The sequence below is a fragment of the Lissotriton vulgaris genome, chromosome 2_1 (genome assembly GCF_964263255.1).
Source record: "Lissotriton vulgaris chromosome 2_1, aLisVul1.2, whole genome shotgun sequence".
Taxonomy (NCBI): Eukaryota; Metazoa; Chordata; class Amphibia; order Caudata; family Salamandridae; genus Lissotriton; species Lissotriton vulgaris.
The window spans coordinates 60,416,742-60,438,889 of record NC_141687.1 but is presented as its reverse complement, the minus strand read 5'-3'; the positions used below and the strand labels follow the sequence as shown (position 1 = coordinate 60,438,889).

Here is a 22,148-nt window from a genome sequence, read left to right as displayed (position 1 = left end):
GTAAACAATGCACCATATGCGGCACATTTACAACGTGACACATCTATGGAGATGCATCACGTTGTAAAGCCCTGCGTCGCATTATACCTGCGCCAGGAATAATGTAAGCAGGGTGTGCGTTCCCACGCAAGAAAGCCTCGTAAAAGTGGCGCAAAATTTCACAGAGGCACTTTTACAACGCCACAGCGTCAAAACCTTACGCCAGTCCGAAGCATTGCTGGAGTGTGTCGTGCTTGCAACACAACTCCAGCAATGCGTTGCCTTAACGCCAATAGATGAGTTACGCACCTGTCCACCCTTGCACCACGGTGCGCCGCATTGTAAATGTGACGCATCCATGGTGGCCCAATGTTTCTTTAACGTGCTGCAAATTAATTGACGCATCTCTGCTAGTATGCAGAGATGCATCCGTTCTTGTAAATTTGCCCCAATATATTCAGTGTAAACAATAAATATGAAAATTACCCACATCCATATACATTGTATGTTAATTTATTAGTCATGGAAACCCTGGTTGTCTGCCTGGTGGTTCTTGCGCCAACTTAGGCTTCAGTCCTCTGGGCACAGATTCATTTGATGCCCTCAAGAGCATCAGAAAATGACCCACTGCCATACACTGGCCCTTCTGTAGGGACACAAGTCAGAATCCATTAACTATAAATGCCATGTAAAGGGGTGGTTAACACGGTGCTTAGAAAGAATATCAGAAACAGAAAATATCTGCTCAAGAAAATCAAGGCAAAAATATCACGAAGGTGAGTTTCTATGTGTAATCAAAGTTTTACTGTATGTAACTCCACATGTATGTACCATGGCAATATATATATGTCTTCAAGGTACGTAGACGTGGAGTTAGGAATAGTAAATCTATGCTTACCTATTTGCACTCCCACCTTCTGCATACTTTGGTCTTTGATATTTCTGCCAAACGGTATTTTTGCTTCCGATATTCTGTCAGTGATCCCAATCTAACCTTGGGGCTGATTATGATGGCGGAGGGACCGCCACCGCAGGGACGGCGGTGGCAACCGTCGGGCCCTGCGGCGGCGGTCCTTCCGCCATTGAACTGATAATATTTCCCACCACCAGAATAGGATGGCGGTGGGAACATGAAGGCATCCACAGTAGATGCAAAGACCATCTGCCACCAGCAATGGTCGCGATTGCTTGGCGGACGATCCAGGGAGCCCAAAATGGTGGCGGTGCCTAGCAGGCACCGTCCACCAGATTAGGATGCAGGCAAACACCGGCCTTTCCCTGGCGGCGATGCATCCTAATTCGGCGGGCGGGACCAGCACCAGGCTCGCAACACTCATTGGGCTCACCGGGCTTCAGCCCCCCCGTCGCCTCCTCTGCCCGGGATAAGATTACACGCACTGAAATGGTGCAAGATAGCATCCGATCGGAGAAAGATTTTTTTAATGCTTTCTGAGAGGCCCAGCAGCCCGAGCCAGCCAGCCTCTGCTTCAGGGAGTGACCTCCTGCCCCCACCTCTTGTTTTCCTTTACGGTGACGCCGCGAGGTGAAATCCTTGCCTGAAGGCAGGGATTTCACCTAAGCACTTGATAGGTTGTGAGCATGGGGTGTGAAGTGCACAGCAGGGGGAAAGGGCTGGCCAGTTAAGGTGATGCTTTTCCTTTGTAAAGGAATTTCTGCTGGCGTCATAGCCCATGGGGTGCTGTCTGTGCACTTGTATAGATGTGTATTTCATACAAGTACAAGTGCGCAGACAGCAACCCCTGGGCTATGACGCCAGCAGGAATTAATTTACAAAGGAAAAGCATCACCTGCACTGGCCATCCCTTTGCCCCTGCTGTCTGTGTACTTGGATGGAATTCACATCCAAGGCGCTGCTCACCAGATAAATGGTGAACAGGGCCATGGATCTTTCTATTTTCGCATCCAAGGGCACCAGGGAAGAAGCAGAGGAGGCCCAGGCAAGGAGAATCCAGGAGCCATTTGACCCCCACCTATCTACTCTGAGACCTTCGAGGGGCTGGATGCCAGGACACAGTGCTGCTGATCAGCCAGCCTCCACAGTATAGTATCAGAGGAGCAGGCAGCAGTTTTTTATTTATGTAAGTCCCAGTAACTTTAATGCATTTTTCAGTACAGCATTACCTACTGCCTGCATGTCTAGGTTACTTTGAATGTTGTTCTTGACTTACATACACAGAAACGTCAAAGAGGACAGTCCCCTCCAAATATGCAAATGTAGTGTAAGTTTGTAGTGTTCATTTTTTTTTTTGTGGTGGTAGTGGGTAATTTTAGAGTTCAGGGTGGGTGTGGGTTTTAGGGTGCCAGTGAGTAATTTTATGGTTCAGGGTGGGTTACGGATTGGGGTGCCAGGGGGTAATTTTAGGGTTCTGAGCAGGTATGGGTTTTGGGGTTCCAGGGGGCAATTTTAGGGTTCAAGGTGAGTATGGGTTTTGGGGTGCCAGGGGACATTTTAGGGTTCAGCGTGGGTATGTTTTGGTGTGCCAGGGGTAATTTTAGGGTTCAGGGCAGGTGTGGGTTTTGGGATGTCAGGGGGCTATTTTAGGGTTCAGGGTGGGTATGGGTTATGGGGTGCCAGGGAACATTTTAGGGTTCAGCGTGGGTATGTGTTTTGGTGTGCCAGGGGTAATTTTAGGGTTCAGGGCAGGTGTGGGTTTTGGGGTGTCAGGGGGCAATTTTAGGGTTTAGGGTGGGAATGGGTTATGGGGTTTCAGGGGGGAATTATGGTTCAGGGTTGGTATGAGTTATGGGACGCCGGGGGGAATTTATGGTTCAGCATGGGTATGGGTTTTGGGGTGCAAGGGGTAATTTTAAGGTTCAGGGTGGGTGTGGGTTTTGGGGTGCCATGGGATTAATTTTAGGGTTCAGCGTGGGTATGTGTTTTATAGTGCCAGGGGTAATTTTAGGGTTTAGGGCAGGTGTGGGTTTTGGAATGTCAGGGGGGCTATTTTAGGGTTCAGGGTGGATATGGGTTATGGGGTGCCAGAGGGGAATGTATGGTTCAGCATGGGTATGGGTTTTGGGGTGCCTGGGGTAATTTTAAGGTTCAGAGTGGGTATGGGTTTTGGGGGGCAAGAGGGTAATTTATGGTTCAGCATGGGTATGGTTTCTGGGGTGCCAGGGGTAATTTTAGGGTTCAGGGCTGGTATGGGTTTTAGGGTGTGAGGGGGTTAATTTTAGGGTTCAGCGTGGGTATGTGTTTTGGTGTGCCAGGGGTAATTTTAAGATTCAGGGTGAGTATGGGTTTTGGGGGGCAAGGGTGTAATTTTAGGGATCACTGCGGGTATGGGTTTTGTGGGTTTTGGGGTGCCAGGGGTAATTTTAGGGTTCAGAGTGGGTATGGGTTTTGGGGGGCAAGAGGGTAATTTATGGTTCAGCATGGGTATGGTTTCTGGGGTGCCTGGGGTAATTTTAGGGTTTAGGGCTGGTATGGGTTTTAGGGTGTGAGGGGGTTAATTTTAGGGTTCAGCGTGGGTATGTGTTTTGGTGTGCCAGGGGTAATTTTAAGATTCAGGGTGAGTATGGGTTTTGGGGGGCAAGGGTGTAATTTTAGGGATCACTGCGGGTATGGGTTTTGGGGTGCCAGGGGTAATTTTAGGGTTCAGGGTGGGTATGGGTTTTGGGGTGCCAGGGGTAATTTTAGGGTTCAGGGCGGGTATGGGTTTTGGGGCTCCAGGGGGTTGATTTTAGGGTTCAGGGTGGTAATGGATTTTGGGGTGCCAGGGGGCAATTTTAGGGTGTGGGGTGGGTATGTGTTTTGGTGTGCTAGTGGTAATTTTAAGATTCAGGGTGAGTATGGGTTTGGGGGGCAAGGGTGTAATTTTAGGGATCACTGCGGGTATGGGTTTTGGGGTGCCAGGGGTAATTTTAGGGTTCAGGTGGGTATGGGTTTTGGGGTGCCAGGGGTAATTTTAGGGTTCAGGGTGGTAATGGGTTTTAGGGTGCCAGGAGTAATTTTGAGGTTCAGTGTGGGTATGGGTTTTGGGTTAATTTTAGGGTTCAGGGTAGGTATAGGCTTTGGGGTGCCAGGGGGGCAATTTTAGGGTTGGTATGAGTTGAAGTGTTGTAGGGTTTTAAGGAAATGTGGGTGTGTGTGTGTGCATATAAATGCATCAAATTAACGAAAATGTGTGCTTTAATTGTTGTCCAGTTTCAAATGCAGAATTCACCACATTTTTTTCTCGGCTTGACCTGAGCATTAACCGATCCTGATTATCTGCCATTTTAGCTCCGCCCCATTGATTAACATTAGCCACGCCCCTTCATCTGCCACTTGTGGGACACCCCCGCGCCGCACGGCCACCAGCTGCTGCGTGTGCCCCCAGTGCCTGCCTCTGCCTCAGCGCCGTCCTCGCTGCTGCCTTGAGCGCTCCCCTTTGGTTTTTGCCCGTTTTGTCGGAAAATTGTGCTTGTTTTATTTCTGTGCCCGAGATCGCGTTTCCACTGTTTTTTCCCCGTTTTGTCCTGTATTATTGCCTGTTTTTTCTGTGACGTTTTTCTCCTCGTGTATTTGACCTCCATTGTGCCTGTCTCCTTCCTGCTTGCCCGCCTACCTCGCCGCTCTCCCTCCCCGCTCCCGCTTCCCGCCACCGCCATTAGCCCCGCCCCTTTTTCTTCTGTACCCTCCCCGCTCCCGCCTCCCAGCTGCTCCGCCCACCCGCGCACTTGGCCTTAAATGGCGACTGTGCGACGCAGGTGAGTGTGACCCACTTGTGGGACACCCCCGCGCCGCACGGCCACCAGCTGCTGCTTGTGCCCCCAGTGCCTGCCTCTGCCTCAGCGCCGTCCTCGCTGCTGCCTTGAGCGCTCCCCTTTGGTTTTTGCCCGTTTTGTCGGAAAATTGTGCTTGTTTTATTTCTGTGCCCGAGATCGCGTTTCCACTGTTTTTTCCCCGTTTTGTCCTGTATTATTGCCTGTTTTTTCTGTGACGTTTTTCTCCTCGTGTATTTGACCTCCATTGTGCCTGTCTCCTTCCTGCTTGCCCGCCTACCTCGCCACTCTCCCTCCCCGCTCCCGCTTCCCGCCACCGCCATTAGCCCCGCCCCTTTTTCTTCTGTACCCTCCCCGCTCCCGCCTCCCAGCTGCTCCGCTCACCCGCGCACTTCGCCTTAAATGGCGACCGTGCGAACGCGCAGCGGTCACGCGCAGCGGACGCGCCGATTGTGCGCCGAAGGCGCGCCAAAGGTAAGCCCGTCTGCGCCCGTCCGCGACCGGATCGCGACCAGCGCCAGGACCCCTGGCCCCCGAAGACCCCGACCTACCCGCCTGACGTACTCCGCCGCCACCCTCAACGCACTCAACACCGGCCGACTCCCAGAATGCCACCTAGCCGCTCCACGAGGTACCCACGGACCTTTCAGCTGCCACGCCTGCAAGTTCTCCTGCACCCGGACCAGCCTCGCACCAGCACCCGCCAAGTCGAACACCAGCAGCACCCACCTCAAGTGCATCCTGCTCAACACCCGCTCCGTCCACAGACACGCCATCGAACTCTGGAACCTCCTAGACGCCACAGCCCCTGACGTTGCCTTCCTCACGGAGACCTGGATGAACGCCTCTTCAGCTCCCGACATCGCCATCGCTATCCCAGAGGGCTACAAGATCGTTCGGAGGGACCGAAACGCCAACCAGATGGGAGGAGGCATCGCCATCATCCACAGGAGCACCATCCGTCTCACGACCAGCACCGACAACACCCTGACCAGCGCCGAACACCTGCATTTCCAGATCCACACCAACCCGAACACCACCCTCAGAGGCACCCTGATCTACCGACCCCCTGGACCACGCACGCAATTCAGCGAGGACATCGCCGACTTCGTCAGCCCGCACGCCCTCCCCTCTGCTGACTACATCCTCCTGGGAGACCTCAACTTTCACCTGGAGAACAACAACGACCGCAACACCAGCACCCTGCTCGACAACCTCGCCAACCTGGGACTCAAGCAACTGGTGTCCACCCCCACCCACCTCGCCGGACACACACTCGACGCAGTCTTCTCTTCCAGCACAGACATCGACTTCAGCCACGCCACAGAGCTTCAATGGACGGACCACAGCTGCGTCCACTTCACCTTCAAGAGAACGACGACCCACCACCACCAGAAACAGGCCGCCCGCAGAAGCTGGAACAAGATCACAGCAGACCAGCTCGCCACCTCCCTGAGCCAGCACCCTCCTGCCAGCTCAGCGAACCCCAGCCAGGCCGCAGACAACCTCACGAAGTGGATCAGCAACTGCGCGGACGAACTCGCCCCACTGAGGACCCCGCCTAGCAGACCCGGCAGCAAGAAGGCCCCATGGTTCACCGTCGAACTCAAGAGCTCCAAGAAGAACTGCCGAGCCCTCGAGAAAGTCTGGAAAAGGGAACCGACACCGGACAACAGGACCTCCTTCAAACTTGCCACCCGGAAACACCACCAGCTGATCCGCGCCGCCAAGAAAACAGCTTTCAAGGACCGGTTGGACAACAACGCACACAACTGCAAGGAACTCTTCAACATCGTGAAAGAGCTTTCCAACCCCAGCGCAGGAAACAACGACATCACCCCATCGCAAGACCTCTGCAACTCCCTCGCTTCATACTTCCACAACAAGATCGCGGACATACACAACAGCTTCAACAACCAACCAACGCACACCATGACCGAACAACCACCCCCCACCACCACCCTCCACGCCTGGACCCCGATCAGCACCGAAGACACCATCCGCACGATGAACTCCATCCACTCCGGATCACCGACCGACCCCTGCCCTCACCACGTCTTCAACAAGGCCGACGCTGTCATCGCACCCCACCTGCGAGACATCATCAACACATCCTTCGACACCGCCACCTTCCCCGAGAGCTGGAAGCACGCCGAACTCAGCGCTCTTCTCAAAAAACCCACAGCGGACCCCACCGAACTCAAGAATTACCGCCCCATCTCGCTCCTCCCGTTTCCAGCCAAAGTCATCGAGAAGACCGTCAACAAGCAGATGGCCGCCTTCCTCGAGACGAACGGATCCCTCGACCCCTCACAGTCCGGCTTCCGAGCCAACCACAGCACCGAGACCGCCCTCATCGCCGCCACCGATGACATCCGAGCCCTGATGGACAATGGAGAAACAGCGGCCCTCATCCTCCTAGACCTCTCCGCGGCATTCGACACGGTCTGCCACCGCACCCTAGTACGGCGCCTCAGCAACATCGGCATCCAGGACAAGGCGCTGGAATGGATCGTCTCCTTCCTCGACGGAAGAACACAGAGAGTCCGCCTACCACCGTACAAGTCAGAGGCCTCCGAAGTCATCTGCGGCGTCCCCCAAGGATCATCTCTGAGCCCCACCCTCTTCAACGTCTACATGAGCCCCCTCGCGGCCATCGTACGCAAACACAACCTCAGCATAATCTCCTACGCCGACGACACCCAGCTGATCCTCTCCCTGACCAACGACCCCGCCGCCGCCAGAGCCAACCTGCACGAAGGGATGAAAGAGGTAGCCGAGTGGATGACGACCAGCCGCCTGAAACTGAACTCGGACAAGACGGAGGTCCTCATCCTGGGCTCCTCACCCTCCGCCTGGGACGACTCCTGGTGGCCTCCCGCCCTGGGCACCGCACCCAAACCGACAGACCATGCACGAAACCTGGGCGTCATCCTGGACTCCTCCCTCTCCATGACCAGGCAGGTCAACAACGTCTCCTCGGCGTGCTTCAACATCCTACGCATGCTAAGGAAGATCTTCTGGTGGATCCCCACCGAGACCAGAAAGACCGTCACCCAGGCCCTCGTCACCAGCCGACTGGACTACGGCAACGCCCTCTACGCCGGTACCACCGCCAAGCTCCAGAAGAGACTCCAGCGGATCCAGAACGCCTCAGCCAGACTCATCCTCAACATCCCACGAACCAGTCACATCTCCGAACATCTGAGAGACCTTCACTGGCTCCCCGTCAACAAAAGAATCACCTTCCGCCTCCTCACCCACGCACACAAAGCCCTACACGACCAAGGCCCGAGCTACCTCAACAGCCGAGTCAACTTCTACGCTCCCAAACGCCACCTTCGATCAGCCAACCATGCCCTCGCCGCCGTCCCCCGCATCCGAAGAGCGACTACAGGAGGAAGGTCCTTCTCCCCTGCTGGCCGCCAAGACCTGGAACTCCCTCCCGACCAACCTGCGCCTGACCCAAGACCACCTCTCCTTCAGGAAGAAGCTGAAGACCTGGCTGTTCGAGCAGTAGCGCCCCCCCCCCCCCCCCCCCCAGCGCCTTGAGACCCTACGGGTATGTAGCGCGCTTTATAAGTGTCAATGATTGATTGATTGATTGATGTTAGCCCCCCCCCGAAATTAAGACCTAGTTGCGCCCCTGACCAGCACATCTATGGCGGACGGTCCCAGCTCCGCAGGGATGGCGCCGGACGTAAGTCCGCCTGCCATCCTAATAGGCCCCTTTGTGTGAGGTATATATTTCCCCATGAGGCAGTCCCTTCTTCTATGTTTTCATTGATTTGGGCAAGTCTCCTCCCTATTCCCATCCCGAATACAGATTTAGTCCCACCAAACATTTACAGGGTGGAAAATGCCTACAAACATTGTGACTACTCACAGGGTTGTGATTCAGTGGGTGCTTAGCCATGTTTGCAGGTTGGCTCCCCCTGTTTCAACCTCAGACCCACCCATGTCATCAGTTTTGCTCAGACAAACATTCTGCCATTCCCAAATGAATACATCTCATTTATGAAGGCAAAATCATTACATTACTGATTCTGACACATAACAGGATTTTGACCATGTATGTAATGTATGATGTATGTACTTTGGTTTCATTAAGGTTTGCAAGTACCTTTGTGAATCTTCCCCTAAATGTGAACATCCAGTTGCTTTCTACAGAGTTTATTACTGTGTGGTTTAGCTGTTTCCAAACATGCGCAGTTTGGGAAGTTAAAGGAACTGATGCACAGGGTGGTGCAGGGGTTTTCAGGGGATCCCAGAAGTGGGGAACCAGGATTAGGACATGGAATTATTGATTGAAAAGTAAACAACAAAGAACCAAGGAGACATTTTGTTCATGTCCACAGAGGCTAGATGTACAAGAAGAATATGTGACATTACAACAGCACATATTTCATCGCGGTCGGAAACAACGCGGAAGTTACATCGTCCGCATTGTTACCACGCATGCCATTACTTTGCAAGTCGTTTCTACGACTTGCATTAGATGGCGCGCTGGACTTAGGAATAGTATAAATTACTATTCCTACTCCAGTTAGAGCAACAGCAGGGAAAGTGTTGGACACATTCCCTTGTGCTGCACGCCATCTAGTGCAAGACGTAGAAACGACTAGCGTTGTAATGCCATGCGTGGTAACAACGCGGACGATGTAACATCCGCATTGTTACCAACGCACGTGGTACTCACAGCGTTGTAAACGCTGTCTCCCGTACGAGAACAGTCCTATGTGGAAAACAGCACCATCATAGAATCAAATACTACACAAGAATCCAGATTTAGGGTCATTTGTCTTCAGCAATCTCAAGCCTCAGGTAATAGAACTGTGAATTTCACTGATGCAATGCTGTTTCTGTGTAGGGTCACAGAGACCTACTTTCAGTGCTTTTTATTTGATTATTAAAAAGTGAAACATAAACAAAACCTCAAGGCACGTCCTTCCTCTATACCCCACGCCCCATATTGACAGACTCATTCTGCAAACACGTCATGCAGGGTTACTGCCTTTAAAAATGGGGTTGTTTTGCATCCATTTGCAGGGCATGAACCTGGCTAAGGATATCCGGGACCGGGAGCGCGGCGGCCGGGCCCAGGTGGGCGTGGTGGACGGCGAAGACGAGGCGGCCTCCGCAGAGCTGATGTCTCTCCTGAGACATGTCCTGGGGGAGAAGCGGGAGATCAAGCCCCCCATCCCCGATGAGGTGGTGGATCAAAAGTTGAAGACTACGATCAAGCTCTACCAGTGAGTAGGGATGAGTCGGCTTAGAGGAGAGTGTGAACGGAACCGAGGGCCAAGTGTAAAAAACATTGTAGTGATCACAAATGGACAATTGGGCCGTTTGCGACTGCTGACTAGCCTTTTAACATGTACTAACCCTATTTTGCAAGTCAGTAACCTAGTAACAAATCGCAAAATAGGGTTTGCGAGTCGGTATTACAAAGGAGGGTGTTAAGGGCATTCCTTCCTTATACCAAGTCACAGGGGATGTATGAATGTTTGATGACCAGAAGGCGATCGCAAAGGATTCGCAGTTTACAATTAGTTTCAAGTTGGTGGTAACCCATTCACAAATGGAAGGGGTCCCTTGGGCACACACATTTTTTAAGAGCAGGCAGTGGTGACCACTGCCTGCTCTTAAAAAATGAAAAGAAAACTTTCATATTTATTTTTTTAATGCATCTTATTAAAGAAAACAGGCTGCGTTTCCAACCAAATATTTGCTTTATTGAAAAAACACTCATAGACATGGTGGTCTGCTGCCTCAGCAGGGCACCATCCTTGGGATTTTGGCCATTCCCAATGGGTCGCAAATTGCGACCAGCCTCATGAATATTGATGAGACAGGTCCATTTGCGACCCACTGGGAATCGCAAAGCGTGTCAAACACGCTGTTGTACATCGCATTTTGCAACTTTCTAATTGCGAGTTGCAAAAAGTCGCAATTAGGAACTCTCAAAATCTGGCGGTCGTACATGTGGCCCTGAGTACTTAAAAATGTCCTTCACTCGGAGATGTGCTGGTAGTAGAGAGCCTCCCAGTGAAGCCATCAGTGGGCCATTGAATTTTCATTCCAGGGGTGTGGGATCCGAATATTGTAGTCAACACATCGTCTGACATAAGTATTGTGTTATAAGTATCATTTATAAAGATATCGCCCCTTTGCAGGAATTAATTGAAAATCTACACCTAATGATTCAATGTATTATTTGTAGAGTGTAGACAGCAAGACACAACTGAGTGTCCCAGCGCTTTATTTTGTGGTGTTATCTGTATAAATAATGTCAATAACATTGCTGTTACCCTGGCTTTATACTGTCTAATAGACTTCAGCCTCTCACTGGTTTCCACCTTCCTCTTCACAGTGTCACAGATAGCGATGGGAACCTGGTGGTGCAAGAAGTGGCTGTCCGACCTTTGACCCAGGACCTGCTCAGTCATGAAGTAAGCTGCACAACAATCAGTTGGAGTGATCAATTACTTGGACTCCCAGGTCAAAGTGGGTGGGAAATGTTAGGAACGCCGTTCCTAAGCGTGTTTATTTATTTTGTAGACCCTTTCCTTAAACTTTTCTAAAACCTCCACTGTTCCTGGCTACCCTGGGCTTTGATCAGCTCGAGGCTGAGGGGAGAGAGGGAGGAGGCTTTCACTCGCACTGTGAGCCACAAGGAGGGCACAGGTCTGTCTGTCTACCTGAGAGAGATCAAAAGAAGCAGGAAGGGCCCCTGTTCGCCCGTGCTCTTCATGTCTTCTGAACGAAGAATTGACGTCACAGCCCTCTGGGGTCACTGGATGTAAATCTGCACTCGTGTGACGTGGCACGCCTTATGTAATATATCAGAAACAGCTGCATGTGATGCAAGACTGACAAGCAATGATTCCAATCTGTACACAGCTCAAGTGGCCACAAGATGGCGCTAAAGACGCTAATTTGAAACTTAGCACAGCACAAGTGAAACAGAGACTAAACTCCAGACAAGGATGCCAAACTGAACACAGCTTCAGTGACCTCAGAACAAAGACAATGATTCCAAACTGTACACACCACAAGTCACGTCCATAATAGTACTGAAGACAATGGTTCCAAAATCGCACACAACTCCTGAGACCTTTAGAGAAGAAACAGCGCAGACGGCAGTGATCCCAAACTTTGCACAGCACATTTGAAACCGAGACAGTACCCCAGACAAGTGTTTCTAAACTGTACGCAGCACAGGTGACCTCCAGAATAGACAGTACAGTACTGAAGACAATACTTCCAAAATTGCACACAGCACAAGTGACATCCAGAACAGAGACAGTACTCCAGACAAGGGTGCCATAACTGTGCACAGCACAAGTGACATCCAGAACAGAGACAGTACTCCAGAAAAGGGTGCCATAACTGTGCACAGCACAAGTGACATCCAGAACAGAGACAGTACTCCAGAAAAGGGTGCCATAGCTGTGCACAGCACAAGTGACATCCAGAACAGAGAGACAGTACTCCAGAAAAGGGTGCCATAGCTGTGCACAGCACAAGTGACATCCAGAACAGAGACAGCGCTGAAGACAATGATTCCAAACTTTACAAAGCTCAAGTGACCTCCAGAAGAATTGGCAGTACTAAAGATAATGATCTCAAACTGTACTCAGCACAAGTCACCTCCAGAACAAGGACTGCTCTGAGGACAATCGTTCCAAACTGCACCACGCACAAGAGACCTCCAGAAAAATTGAAGACAGCATGTGTGACCAGCAGAACATAGACAGGTCTGTGGATGAGGCCCCCAGCATTTCACACACCACATGTGGCCTCCAACGCAGAGACAGTGGTGTAGAACTAGAGAGAGAGCGTTCCACGTGTGGCATCTAGAAGTGGAGACATGACGCCAGATGAGACACTGTCACTGATGTTTCCTGCTGCACTCTCAGGAATTTACATTTAGCCGCTCCACTTTACGACTTGACTGCATCAAAATCCCTACGCCTTCTCAAACCAGGCGTCAGAAATGACGCTGGGGTTTTACAAAGGGACTCACCTATGTGTTCTGACGCATTACTGGAATTACTTCAGTTTTATGACCAACTCCAGCAATGCGTCACTTTTGCGCCAACAGATGCATCAGTATTTCTGACACATCTGTTAATCCTTGCGCCATGGAGCCCTGTATTGTAAATACCGCTCATCCATGGTGTCGCAAGGACATTTGGCGCAGGCACAAGGAAATTGACCCACTGATGCTGATGCGTCAGTTTCTTGTAAATAAGGCCCTGTGTTGTGAACATACTGCAGGCTCCCCAGAACCTGCGGGTTCCAGGCTGTCTTGAGTCCTGAATCCAGCCCTTGCTAGGGGGATTTATTAATCACCTTTACGCTTCAGGGCTCCACTCTCTGGTCTGACAAACACATATGCACAGTGCCACCCCCCCTCCGGGTCTTTCTGACTTGGTTGCTTCCATGTCTTTGCAGGATTGCTACATCCTGGACCAGGGCGGCCAGAAGATCTTTGTGTGGAGGGGGTGCAATGCCAGCAAGGAGGAGAAGCAGCAGGCCATGAGCCGGGCACAGGTGAGTGACAGGTGTGAGGGGTGACACGTGGGGAGCAGCCGAAGGCCCAGCGCTTCTGATGGGCTGTTTAAGACAGGTCAGATAGAGCCATTGCGCAGTAGGGGTGTAGATAGATTAATGTACGAACAAATGGATGAAAAAGACAAGAGAGCAGATGGATGAATAGGTGCATGCATGGATGAAAGAACTGAGTGTAGATGGACGGACAAATGGACAGATCACCTCGTAATAGAACAGATGCTTAAATGGGCGAACGTATTGACAACTTGACGACGTTAATGGGTGGAGAGCGGCAGGCACATAGGGAGAAATAGACAGGAGACCTGAGGGAGGAGAAAGATGAATGGATGGAGAGAAAAGTCGACAGAGCAGGGACCAAGAAGCTGGGGGCATTTTATCAAGGGCTGGCGATAGAATTATCGGCGCTTTAGTGTCCATTTCCGGGCGAAAAGCAGCGATAATTTTATCGGAATATCATCAAGGACACGCTAGCGTGTGTTTTCTTGAGTTTGCGCTCGTTTCCAGCACGCCTAACTTTGCATCGCTAATGAGATGCAAAGTAGGCGAGCCTGACAAAACTTCATGACAAAATATCGCAAAGGAAGCTTCACGATATTTACAACAATTGCCCGGCCGGCGTAGCGATAAAAGAAATTGCGCTAACTGGCCATTATCGCTGGATTTTAACGTCTGCTAAAATCCAGACTTATATATACATGACATTGGGGGTGGATTATGCTGATAAGACCACAGGGTCGTATCAACAAGGTTATCGCCATTTTGCTTGCAACATTGCTGGTTTTCCAGCGATGTTGGCCCATTTCCCCCGATTACGCTGCAATATTAATCGTCATTGTGCTGAGCGTTGTTAATACAGCGCTAGCATGGCGATATATTCCAGCGATACCCAGCGATAGGAAAATTTGCTGTAAGCGCGACCAGCGATAATTATCTCTGCCGCTTGATAATATGCCCCATGAAGAGGGAGGGAAATAAGAAGCTGAGGAGACAACATAGGAGAAAGACAGGAAGGAAGGAAGGAAGGAAGGAGAAAGAGATAGACGAATAGATGGATGGATGGATGGATAAGTGGGTGGGTGGGTGGATAAGTGGGTAGAATGGGTTGATGGATGGATGGATGGGTGGATGGATGGATGGTGGGAGGATGGATGGATGGACGGACGGACAGATGGATGAAGGGGTGGGTGAATCTGAGCCATCATGTTTATGTTTTGCCCACTTCCCTTTCGCTTGACTCCCTTCTTTACTGGCGCCATTGTCTCTCACACATTTCTTGAGCAGAGTTTTATCAAGGCCAAGAACTACAGCCCCTCAACCAGCGTGGAGGCGCAGAACGATGGCGCGGAGTCCGCCATGTTCAAGCAACTTTTCCAGAAATGGACAGTGAAGGAGCAGACCACAGGCCTGGGAAAGACACACAGCGTCAGCAAAGTGGGTACGTTCGCCAGCGAGAACATAGAGCCATGTTTCTCCTTCTGCAGGGTCCACCCTTGGAGTGGAGTCAGATCTGATGGTCATTGTGTGGCTAGCTCAACTGAGTATGAGTCCAGTCCCCAGACTGCAAGAACCCTAACCCAGCAAACAGGTTCTGACTAAGGTTACAGAATCCTCCCTCGAGCCAGGACTGTGTCACCACATAGATATAAACACAGAATCCCAGCCTGCTGTGTACCCCAAAGGTCCACCCTTTAGATTCTTTAAGCCTCAAAAGGAAACGGTGACTATTTGAGAGAAAGGAAGAAGTCTGGGATGTTCCACCAATCCCAGTCAGTGATGCTCTGGTGGGTGAGAGTGGCAGGAGTGAGACACATCTGTCAGAGATCCTGTCGCCTCCATATTGTGAAGCACCGCCCTGTCCCTGACATCAGCGCTCGTGCAAGTACTGGTGTTTTACAGCGAACATTCATCATGTGCTACTCTCCTGCAAATAATGTAAGAAGTATCACAATAAGTATTATTACAGCAGCAATCCAAATGAAAAAAGAGTCAATGAGAGGTCCACCCCGATCATATTCACTCACACATCTCTATCAATGTAGCTGACTTTGTCTTTATTATATGAAAATATGTTCTGCTGAGTCATGTGAAGCCCTCTCATACCTTGAGCATCCCTTTAGCTGCTGGTGCTGGCCCATCTGCCTTGTCACTCCCTACTCACGGGTGTCCTTTATCCCTTTCCACATATTATGTTCCAAGTAGCAAGGAGAGTTAGCGCACACTCGGCTCTTCTAGGCGCTACACTGGATAGAAAGCAATGCCTTCTTTCAGATTGTAGAAAGCGCACAGAAGCTGATACTGCACTATTGTATTGTATTGTATTGTTTGACACATATACTCCTGGAGGGTATCAATGGATATCGCGCTTTTCCCCTCCAGTGAGAGTATCAATTGAGTGTCATTTGCATAGTTGATGAGATCTATCCCAAAAGATTTAATGATGGGAAGTAGAGGACGTAGATAAATATTAAAAAGAATCGGGCTTATTTCTGAACCCTGTGGTACCCCATGGAGTACTGGGGACATAGCAGAGGTAAATGGCGATAAGGATACCGCCTGCTGTCTTCCTGACAGGTATGATCGTAGCCATTTTAAAGCCTGACCTTTTACCCCTATGTCTTCCAGTCTCTGAGCCAACACTGCACGGTTAACCGTATCAAATGCGTCTGACATATCCAATAGTACCAGGACAGATGAGGCCCCGTTGTCAGCACGCATTCGTAGGTTAACCATTGCCGTTACCAGTGCGGTCTCAGTCCTATGTCCCGGCCGGAAGCCAAACTGATCCCTGTCCAGAAGTAAATTCTCCTCTAGATAGCAAGATAGACTTTTACTAACTACCTTTTCAAGGATTTTATCAGGGTAGGTCAGTAAGGATATAGGTCGAAAACTCGCTGGGTCAAAGGGGTCCAGGGTTTTTTTTTTAAGTAGTGGAGTTATGATAGCTTGCTTCCAATTCTCTGGTACCACCCCTTCCTCCAATGACTGGCAGCAGATCTTCCATAGCCATGGTAGCGTTTCTTCCCCCAGGGTTTTCCAAATTTTATGCGGGAAGGGATCTAACGGGGAGCCTGAGGTCACACTTTGAGCCAGCTGGTTAAAAGAGTCCTCTGTAGGAGAGTGGAAAATATCCAGTATGGTGGCTGTTTGAGAGTCAGATGCAGATTTCTCAGCTAAGCCAACCACATCGTCAGATTGCAAATTCCCAACAATTTTAGTTATTTTCTCTCCTATGCGAGGTCCTTGATAGATACCCCGCTACCTTGAACTGTGAGACACTGCAGGCAGGGTTCTTTGTTTTTTTTTTTTTTTTTCCTCATTCACGCCCTTGGTATCTGAGTAGTAGTGCGTAGAGATAAGTGTACTGTCACAGATAAACTGGTATAGGCATTGGATGTTATGAGGTGGTTCGCCCATCAGTACTTCAATATGCTCCCACATCAAGATAACCATCAGGGTAGTATGCTGCAGTCAAATACCCAATCCTGTATCGGATCGCCCTATTGGGCATACAAACGTAAAAGAAAAAGATTTCCAAACAGCATAATCATTGGACTTCGGGGAAAAAAAAAAACCCATTACATACTCAACTATGGCCAGTGTAGTAAAGATCAAAAGTTTGTCTTATCTGGATTGCCCGATCTTTGTAGGTCCATTTTTGATGTTTGTAGCATTGAAATGCGCCAGTCCTGCAGGGAGGGGGGTAACGGGTCTTTCCACTTCTTGCAAATTTCCCGTCTGGCTAACAAGATTCCAAAAAAGAGTAAGTTCTTTGCTGAACCCTGGAATTCTGGTGCAACTCCAAAGATTATAAGAGCGGGACATGGCCGGACTTGGGAACCTAAGGCGGTAGTGAGTGTAAGACAGACCGCATTCCAAAAAGAAAGTAACAAAGGGCAATCATAAAACATGTGTAGATCAGAAGCCGCCACCAGACCACATTTAGGGCATGCCACTGCTGGATTGTTTGGAAACTTTGAGAGCCTCTCGGGCGAGTAATACTCCCTATGTAGGGTAAAAAGGTGGTTTCGGCGTAACCACGCTGGTTTCACTATATTCCACAAGATCTTAAAGGACTCAAACCACAGGTTCTCCACATTTTGATTCGTGATGTGTGCGGCCCAGAATGTGTCGGGCAGATGAAACTCACCATCACTATCAACATTGGGTTTGTTAATGTGATCAATTGAAGGTGCACACAGCTGGGCACACATATCATGTGTAAGTTGCATACAGTGGAGAGGGGCGCGTTAGTAAGACACAGGCCTGTCCTATAGGCCCTAATCTTCTGTCCTGCACCTCAGTGCACTTAATGTACCCACAATGCCAATGCTAGCAGAGTGCAAGGTATGTGTTGAATGAAACATTATTTAAACACATCTTAATAACCATTTTCCACTTGTCACACTGGTTGAGTGGAATAGTTGGGTTGGGTTCAAGCATGAGCTCCTGCACTCACATTCTACCTCGACCACCTCAGTCACCAGTCACTCAGTCATTACAAATTGTGGAGGGACCCACTCACTCTGCAGGCCATCTTATTGACCATTTTTATACCAATCTTATGGACATGCAGTGGAAGGAGTCACAATTTATTCCATGGTCGGATCATGCGTTACTCTCATTTACATGGACGCCAGCTGATGTTACGCAGCCAACTAGAACAATCAATAAAATGGGCCGGATCTGGTCAAAACTTCCAGTGGCAGAGTAGGCAACCTCCTTGAAGAATGCTCTCCCGGTAATTAACGAGGATAATCCGACTGAAGCTAATGGTGCTTTCAATAAATGGTTAGAGTCCTCCCTTGATCTCACCATTCCTAAACTAAAAGTAGCGCACCGTGTCGGTTCCAATAAAATGCCCTGGTACACGGCAGAATTGAAAAGCCTGAAACGGAACTGTAAGAGGGTAGAGAGAAAATGGAGAAAGAATTTCGCCCTGGAAGATAAAATGGAATATAGAGCAACACTAAGGGTTTATAAGACTCAATTAAAATCAACTCAAGCTTTATTCTATCAGTTGGAGATTTCAAAAGCCGCTAACTCCCCCAGGGAAATGTACAAGATCTTTAAGTCATTGGTTACCCCACCTAGACCCCCGAATGAAGTGGTCGATCCTTTAAAACGGTGTAAAGAGCTAGCCAACTTCTTTAGCTTAAAGGTTGCTACCATCTACTCCTCCTTCTGTGTGAAGGACGATGATAATGACTCCATGCACCCCACCGCGTTCATTCCTCGATTGGCCCCCTCACCAACTTTGGATGCTCTGCCCCTGATGGATCTCCCCACAGTAGAAAAACTCTTGGATAATCTCAAGTCAGGCTCTCCATCGGACATCGGACATGGCTCTGCCTTCCGTCCTGAAACAAGTTTCAGAGGTGGTGGTCCCAGTCAAGAGGGATGTGATCGATTCCTCCCTTTCCACCGGAGTGGTCCCCCCACTATGGAAACAGGCCAAAGTTAAGGCTCTTCTAAAAAAAGCTAATCTAGACCCTGAGGATTGGTCCAACTACCGCCCTATCTCCCTGTTGCCAGGGATGAGTAAAATTAGGGAGAAGTATGTAAACCTAGCCGTATCGGGCTTCATTGAAAATGAGGCAGTGCTTCACCCTACTCAAACAGGTTTCAGAATCAAACAGGGCACTGAGACTGCCCTGGTTGCTGTACTGGAGGAAGCTAGGAAGATTGCAGATGCAGGAGGCTGCGCGGCGGTGGTCCTTTTAGACCTCAGCGCAGCCTTCGATACGGTAAATCACTCTTTGTTGATCCACCGTGTACGGGAGGCTGGTATCTCCGGGGTGGCCCTTAAATGGCTACAATCCTTCCTAGCTGAAAGAACATTTTCTGTTTTCGAAGGGAATGTTACATCGAGACAGCTCCCCCTACATTACGGCGTTCCCCAGGGATCATCCCTAAGTCCTACCTTATTTACTTTATTTATTTTATTTATTTACTTTATTTCCATGAGGCCTTTGGCTGAGGTGGTGCTTCCCTGGGGAATTAAACTGGTCACCTACGCCGATGATACTCAGTTAGTGGTCTCGTTAACTAGAACTGAGGATGGGACCTCTGCAACAAACAATCTGTCCCCCTGTCCCACAAGGGTTTGTGATTGGATGGAAACCTCATTTCTAAAATTAAATGGAACAAAAACCTAGATCATGATCATGGGGTACAAGGCCCCCTTGAACCTCGATCCATGGTGGCCGAGCTGTCTGGGCCTCCCCCCTGTCCCCAAAAAACAAATCAAGAGTTTGGGAGTCTGGCTTGATCCCTCTCTCAGATTTCAGGTGCAGGCAAGGAAGGTTGCTGCAACCTGTTTTGGCCTGATTAAGGTACTAAGGAAGGTTTTGAACCTCCTCCCTCCGGATGCCAGACGTCTCCTGGTTCAGTCCTTGATCCTTTCTCGACTGGACCACTCTAATGCACTTTATCTTGGAGCACCGATAAGCACGATCAAGACTCTGCAGTCAGTCCAGAACTGCGCTGCCCGACTTTTAGTCAAATTACCTAGACACAGCTCGGTGAAGCCTGCCCTGCGTGCTCTACATTGGCTCCCGATGCAGGAGAGGATAAGATTCAAGGCTATGTGCATGGCCCACAAGTCTATCAGAAATAACGGTCCTGCTATCTTGTGCCCACTCTTTTGCCCCTATCGACCCTCTAGAGCCCTTAGGTCGAGTGAACTTAATCTCTTGACAGTTCCAAGGATCAAAAGATCCCGAATGGGGGGACGGTTGTTCTCCCTTCAAGCGGCCAAATTCTAGAACATTTTCCCAGAGAACATCCAACTTCAACCAAACCACCTCCTGTTTCGGAAACAACTTAAGACCTTCCTTTTCCGATGAGTGGTGGTGATTTGCCCTGGGTCAAAAGCGCTGGGATGCCTTAGGGTAGCCATGCGCTATACCAAGTGCGTAATTCATTCATTCATTCATTCATTCATTCATTCATTCATTCATTCAGTGGGACGTCATTGAGGCTTTAATAACATGACAACCTTCACCACCTTGAGTGGTCCATGGAGAAAGGTTTATGTAGTCAATGTTTGATGTTTCTGGCAACCAGGATGGTTGTACACAGCCCCTGATATGCCAAGTTCTTGTTGCTCCAGCAGGCTAGACATACATGTCTGCACTTATGGAATTAAAATGCAATTGTAGGGAAAGTGCTTCTCCGCATCTTAAGAGTGAGCAAGCCTTGTATCAGAGGGTACCAATCATGGGGCAGTTATTGTGATCTCGGAGGATGTCCTTCCTGTCCATTCCCCATCCCTCACCCCATCTTTGATGGGTTTTATGCTGTGAGTAGAGCATGAGTCTCCTTACTCCATCTTCTTGCAGGCTTCTTTCCAGCCTCTGCTTCTCTTCTGATGGACTTGTTTCTGTTTTCAACACTCCTCCTGCCCCCATCTGACCCCCCCACAGTTTGCCAGGTTCACTTCCTCTTCTACAGCAGGGCTCTTCACACTCAACATTTGACACAAAATAACAAAGCTGCTTCTGAACCTATCACCAGTGGAGTCTCATGGGTCATGTACGGGCTCTGAACTAGAGGTATGGACTCGGCGTAAATGCACCAATACCCACATTTCTTTCAGAAAGCCAGCCAGGGTGCCGGCTGGTGAGCAGGGGAGGGGAGGGTTTCCTTGCCGCTTCTTTAGCTGTCCTTCCACACTATGCTCACACTGCAGGTGGGCTCACCGCCTCCCTCAGACTCGGGCTGATTTATACATCAGCGGGGGGAGTAATTACTGTTGCTATGGCAGCGTACTTTACTCCCGCTGTGGTGAGGGTACTCGGCATGCCATATTCATAAATGTCCACTCTGGACATCCTTGCATTTTCCAGAACTGCCGTCACTGAGGTTCCTGAAAATGCATTGTAAGTTTGACCTATGGCTCCGTCATGTTGACGAAGCCGTACGTCAAACTTGCAACTTCTTTTATTTTCAAAACCAAAACTCCCAAAGCGGGATTTTCTTTTCGAAAAAAATAAAGAAACAATGTCCTCCTCACTGTGGGAGTTTGCTCCTATGGCAAGGGGGATTTGAGCACTTTTCAGTGCCACTTACCACCAGGTTTTTATATTGAAAATCGTCTGTATCACCGCCCATTTAAATTAGCTGGGGAGGTATATAGCCAAACCTCAGAGCCAGCAGAGGGCTTTGGCCATGGCGGGGACAGAGTCGTCTCCGCTGCCTTTAAACCTATGGTCTGCCCAACTCTAAATCTGGCAGGCTGACTCGCTGACCATAATGTTGCGTAGGACTTATAACATATAAACAAAAGATATAAAGTGGCCTTTAGTCAAATCAAATCTAGAATTAACCATTAAAAAAAATATGGGAACTCTTAGTTTCTACAGCACAAAACACATTGACTACGCCCCAAACTTTCCAGCTGCAGTTCAAACTGTGTTAATACATTTGCAAGAGAGCACCCTGTGAGAAAGATCCCTATTCCTCCATGCCCCTGATGCACATAGTTTTGCTCGGAATATACACCTCCTCCCATGGTGCCCCGCCCAGGTAAATAAAGGGCACATAGTTTAAAGCATGACTTCCTGTGGCAACTTCCTGTTTGGGTGCGTTAGGGTCTGGAAAGGGCCTAGCCAGAATTCCTGTATTTTTTTACATCCTTATTCTATTCCACTTAAAACTGCCTGCTACACCTCTGGTTTACTTCAATCTAACTACTGTTTTCTTCCCCAGAACTGCTACTTATATTTAGTTATCACTGGTTTCTGTGTAGCATCCACTCCTATAGGTTTAGTCTCCGCCACATCTAGGTGGACCCCACCGACACACCCCAGGACAAGGCTGATCAGGAACAGGACGACATTTGTTACCATCTTACCATACTG

At 49.6% G+C, this 22,148-nt stretch overlaps 1 protein-coding gene across 4 annotated transcripts in view; it reads left to right on the top strand.

The window, feature by feature from the left end:
* Window positions 1–22,148, top strand: part of VIL1 (villin 1) — a 154,936-nt gene that overhangs the window by 37,643 nt on the left and 95,145 nt on the right. For all 4 annotated transcript variants that reach the window (XR_015308330.1, XM_086954458.1, XM_086954459.1 and 1 more), the window contains 4 exons: window positions 9,757–9,959; window positions 11,081–11,159; window positions 13,168–13,266; window positions 14,569–14,722. Coding sequence is in view for 3 of the 4 variants with exons in the window: in XM_086954458.1 (XP_086810584.1) it covers window positions 9,757–9,959; window positions 11,081–11,159; window positions 13,168–13,266; window positions 14,569–14,722 (535 nt within the window). In the remaining variant the exon portion in view is untranslated. The remainder of the gene's footprint in view (window positions 1–9,756; window positions 9,960–11,080; window positions 11,160–13,167; window positions 13,267–14,568; window positions 14,723–22,148) is intronic.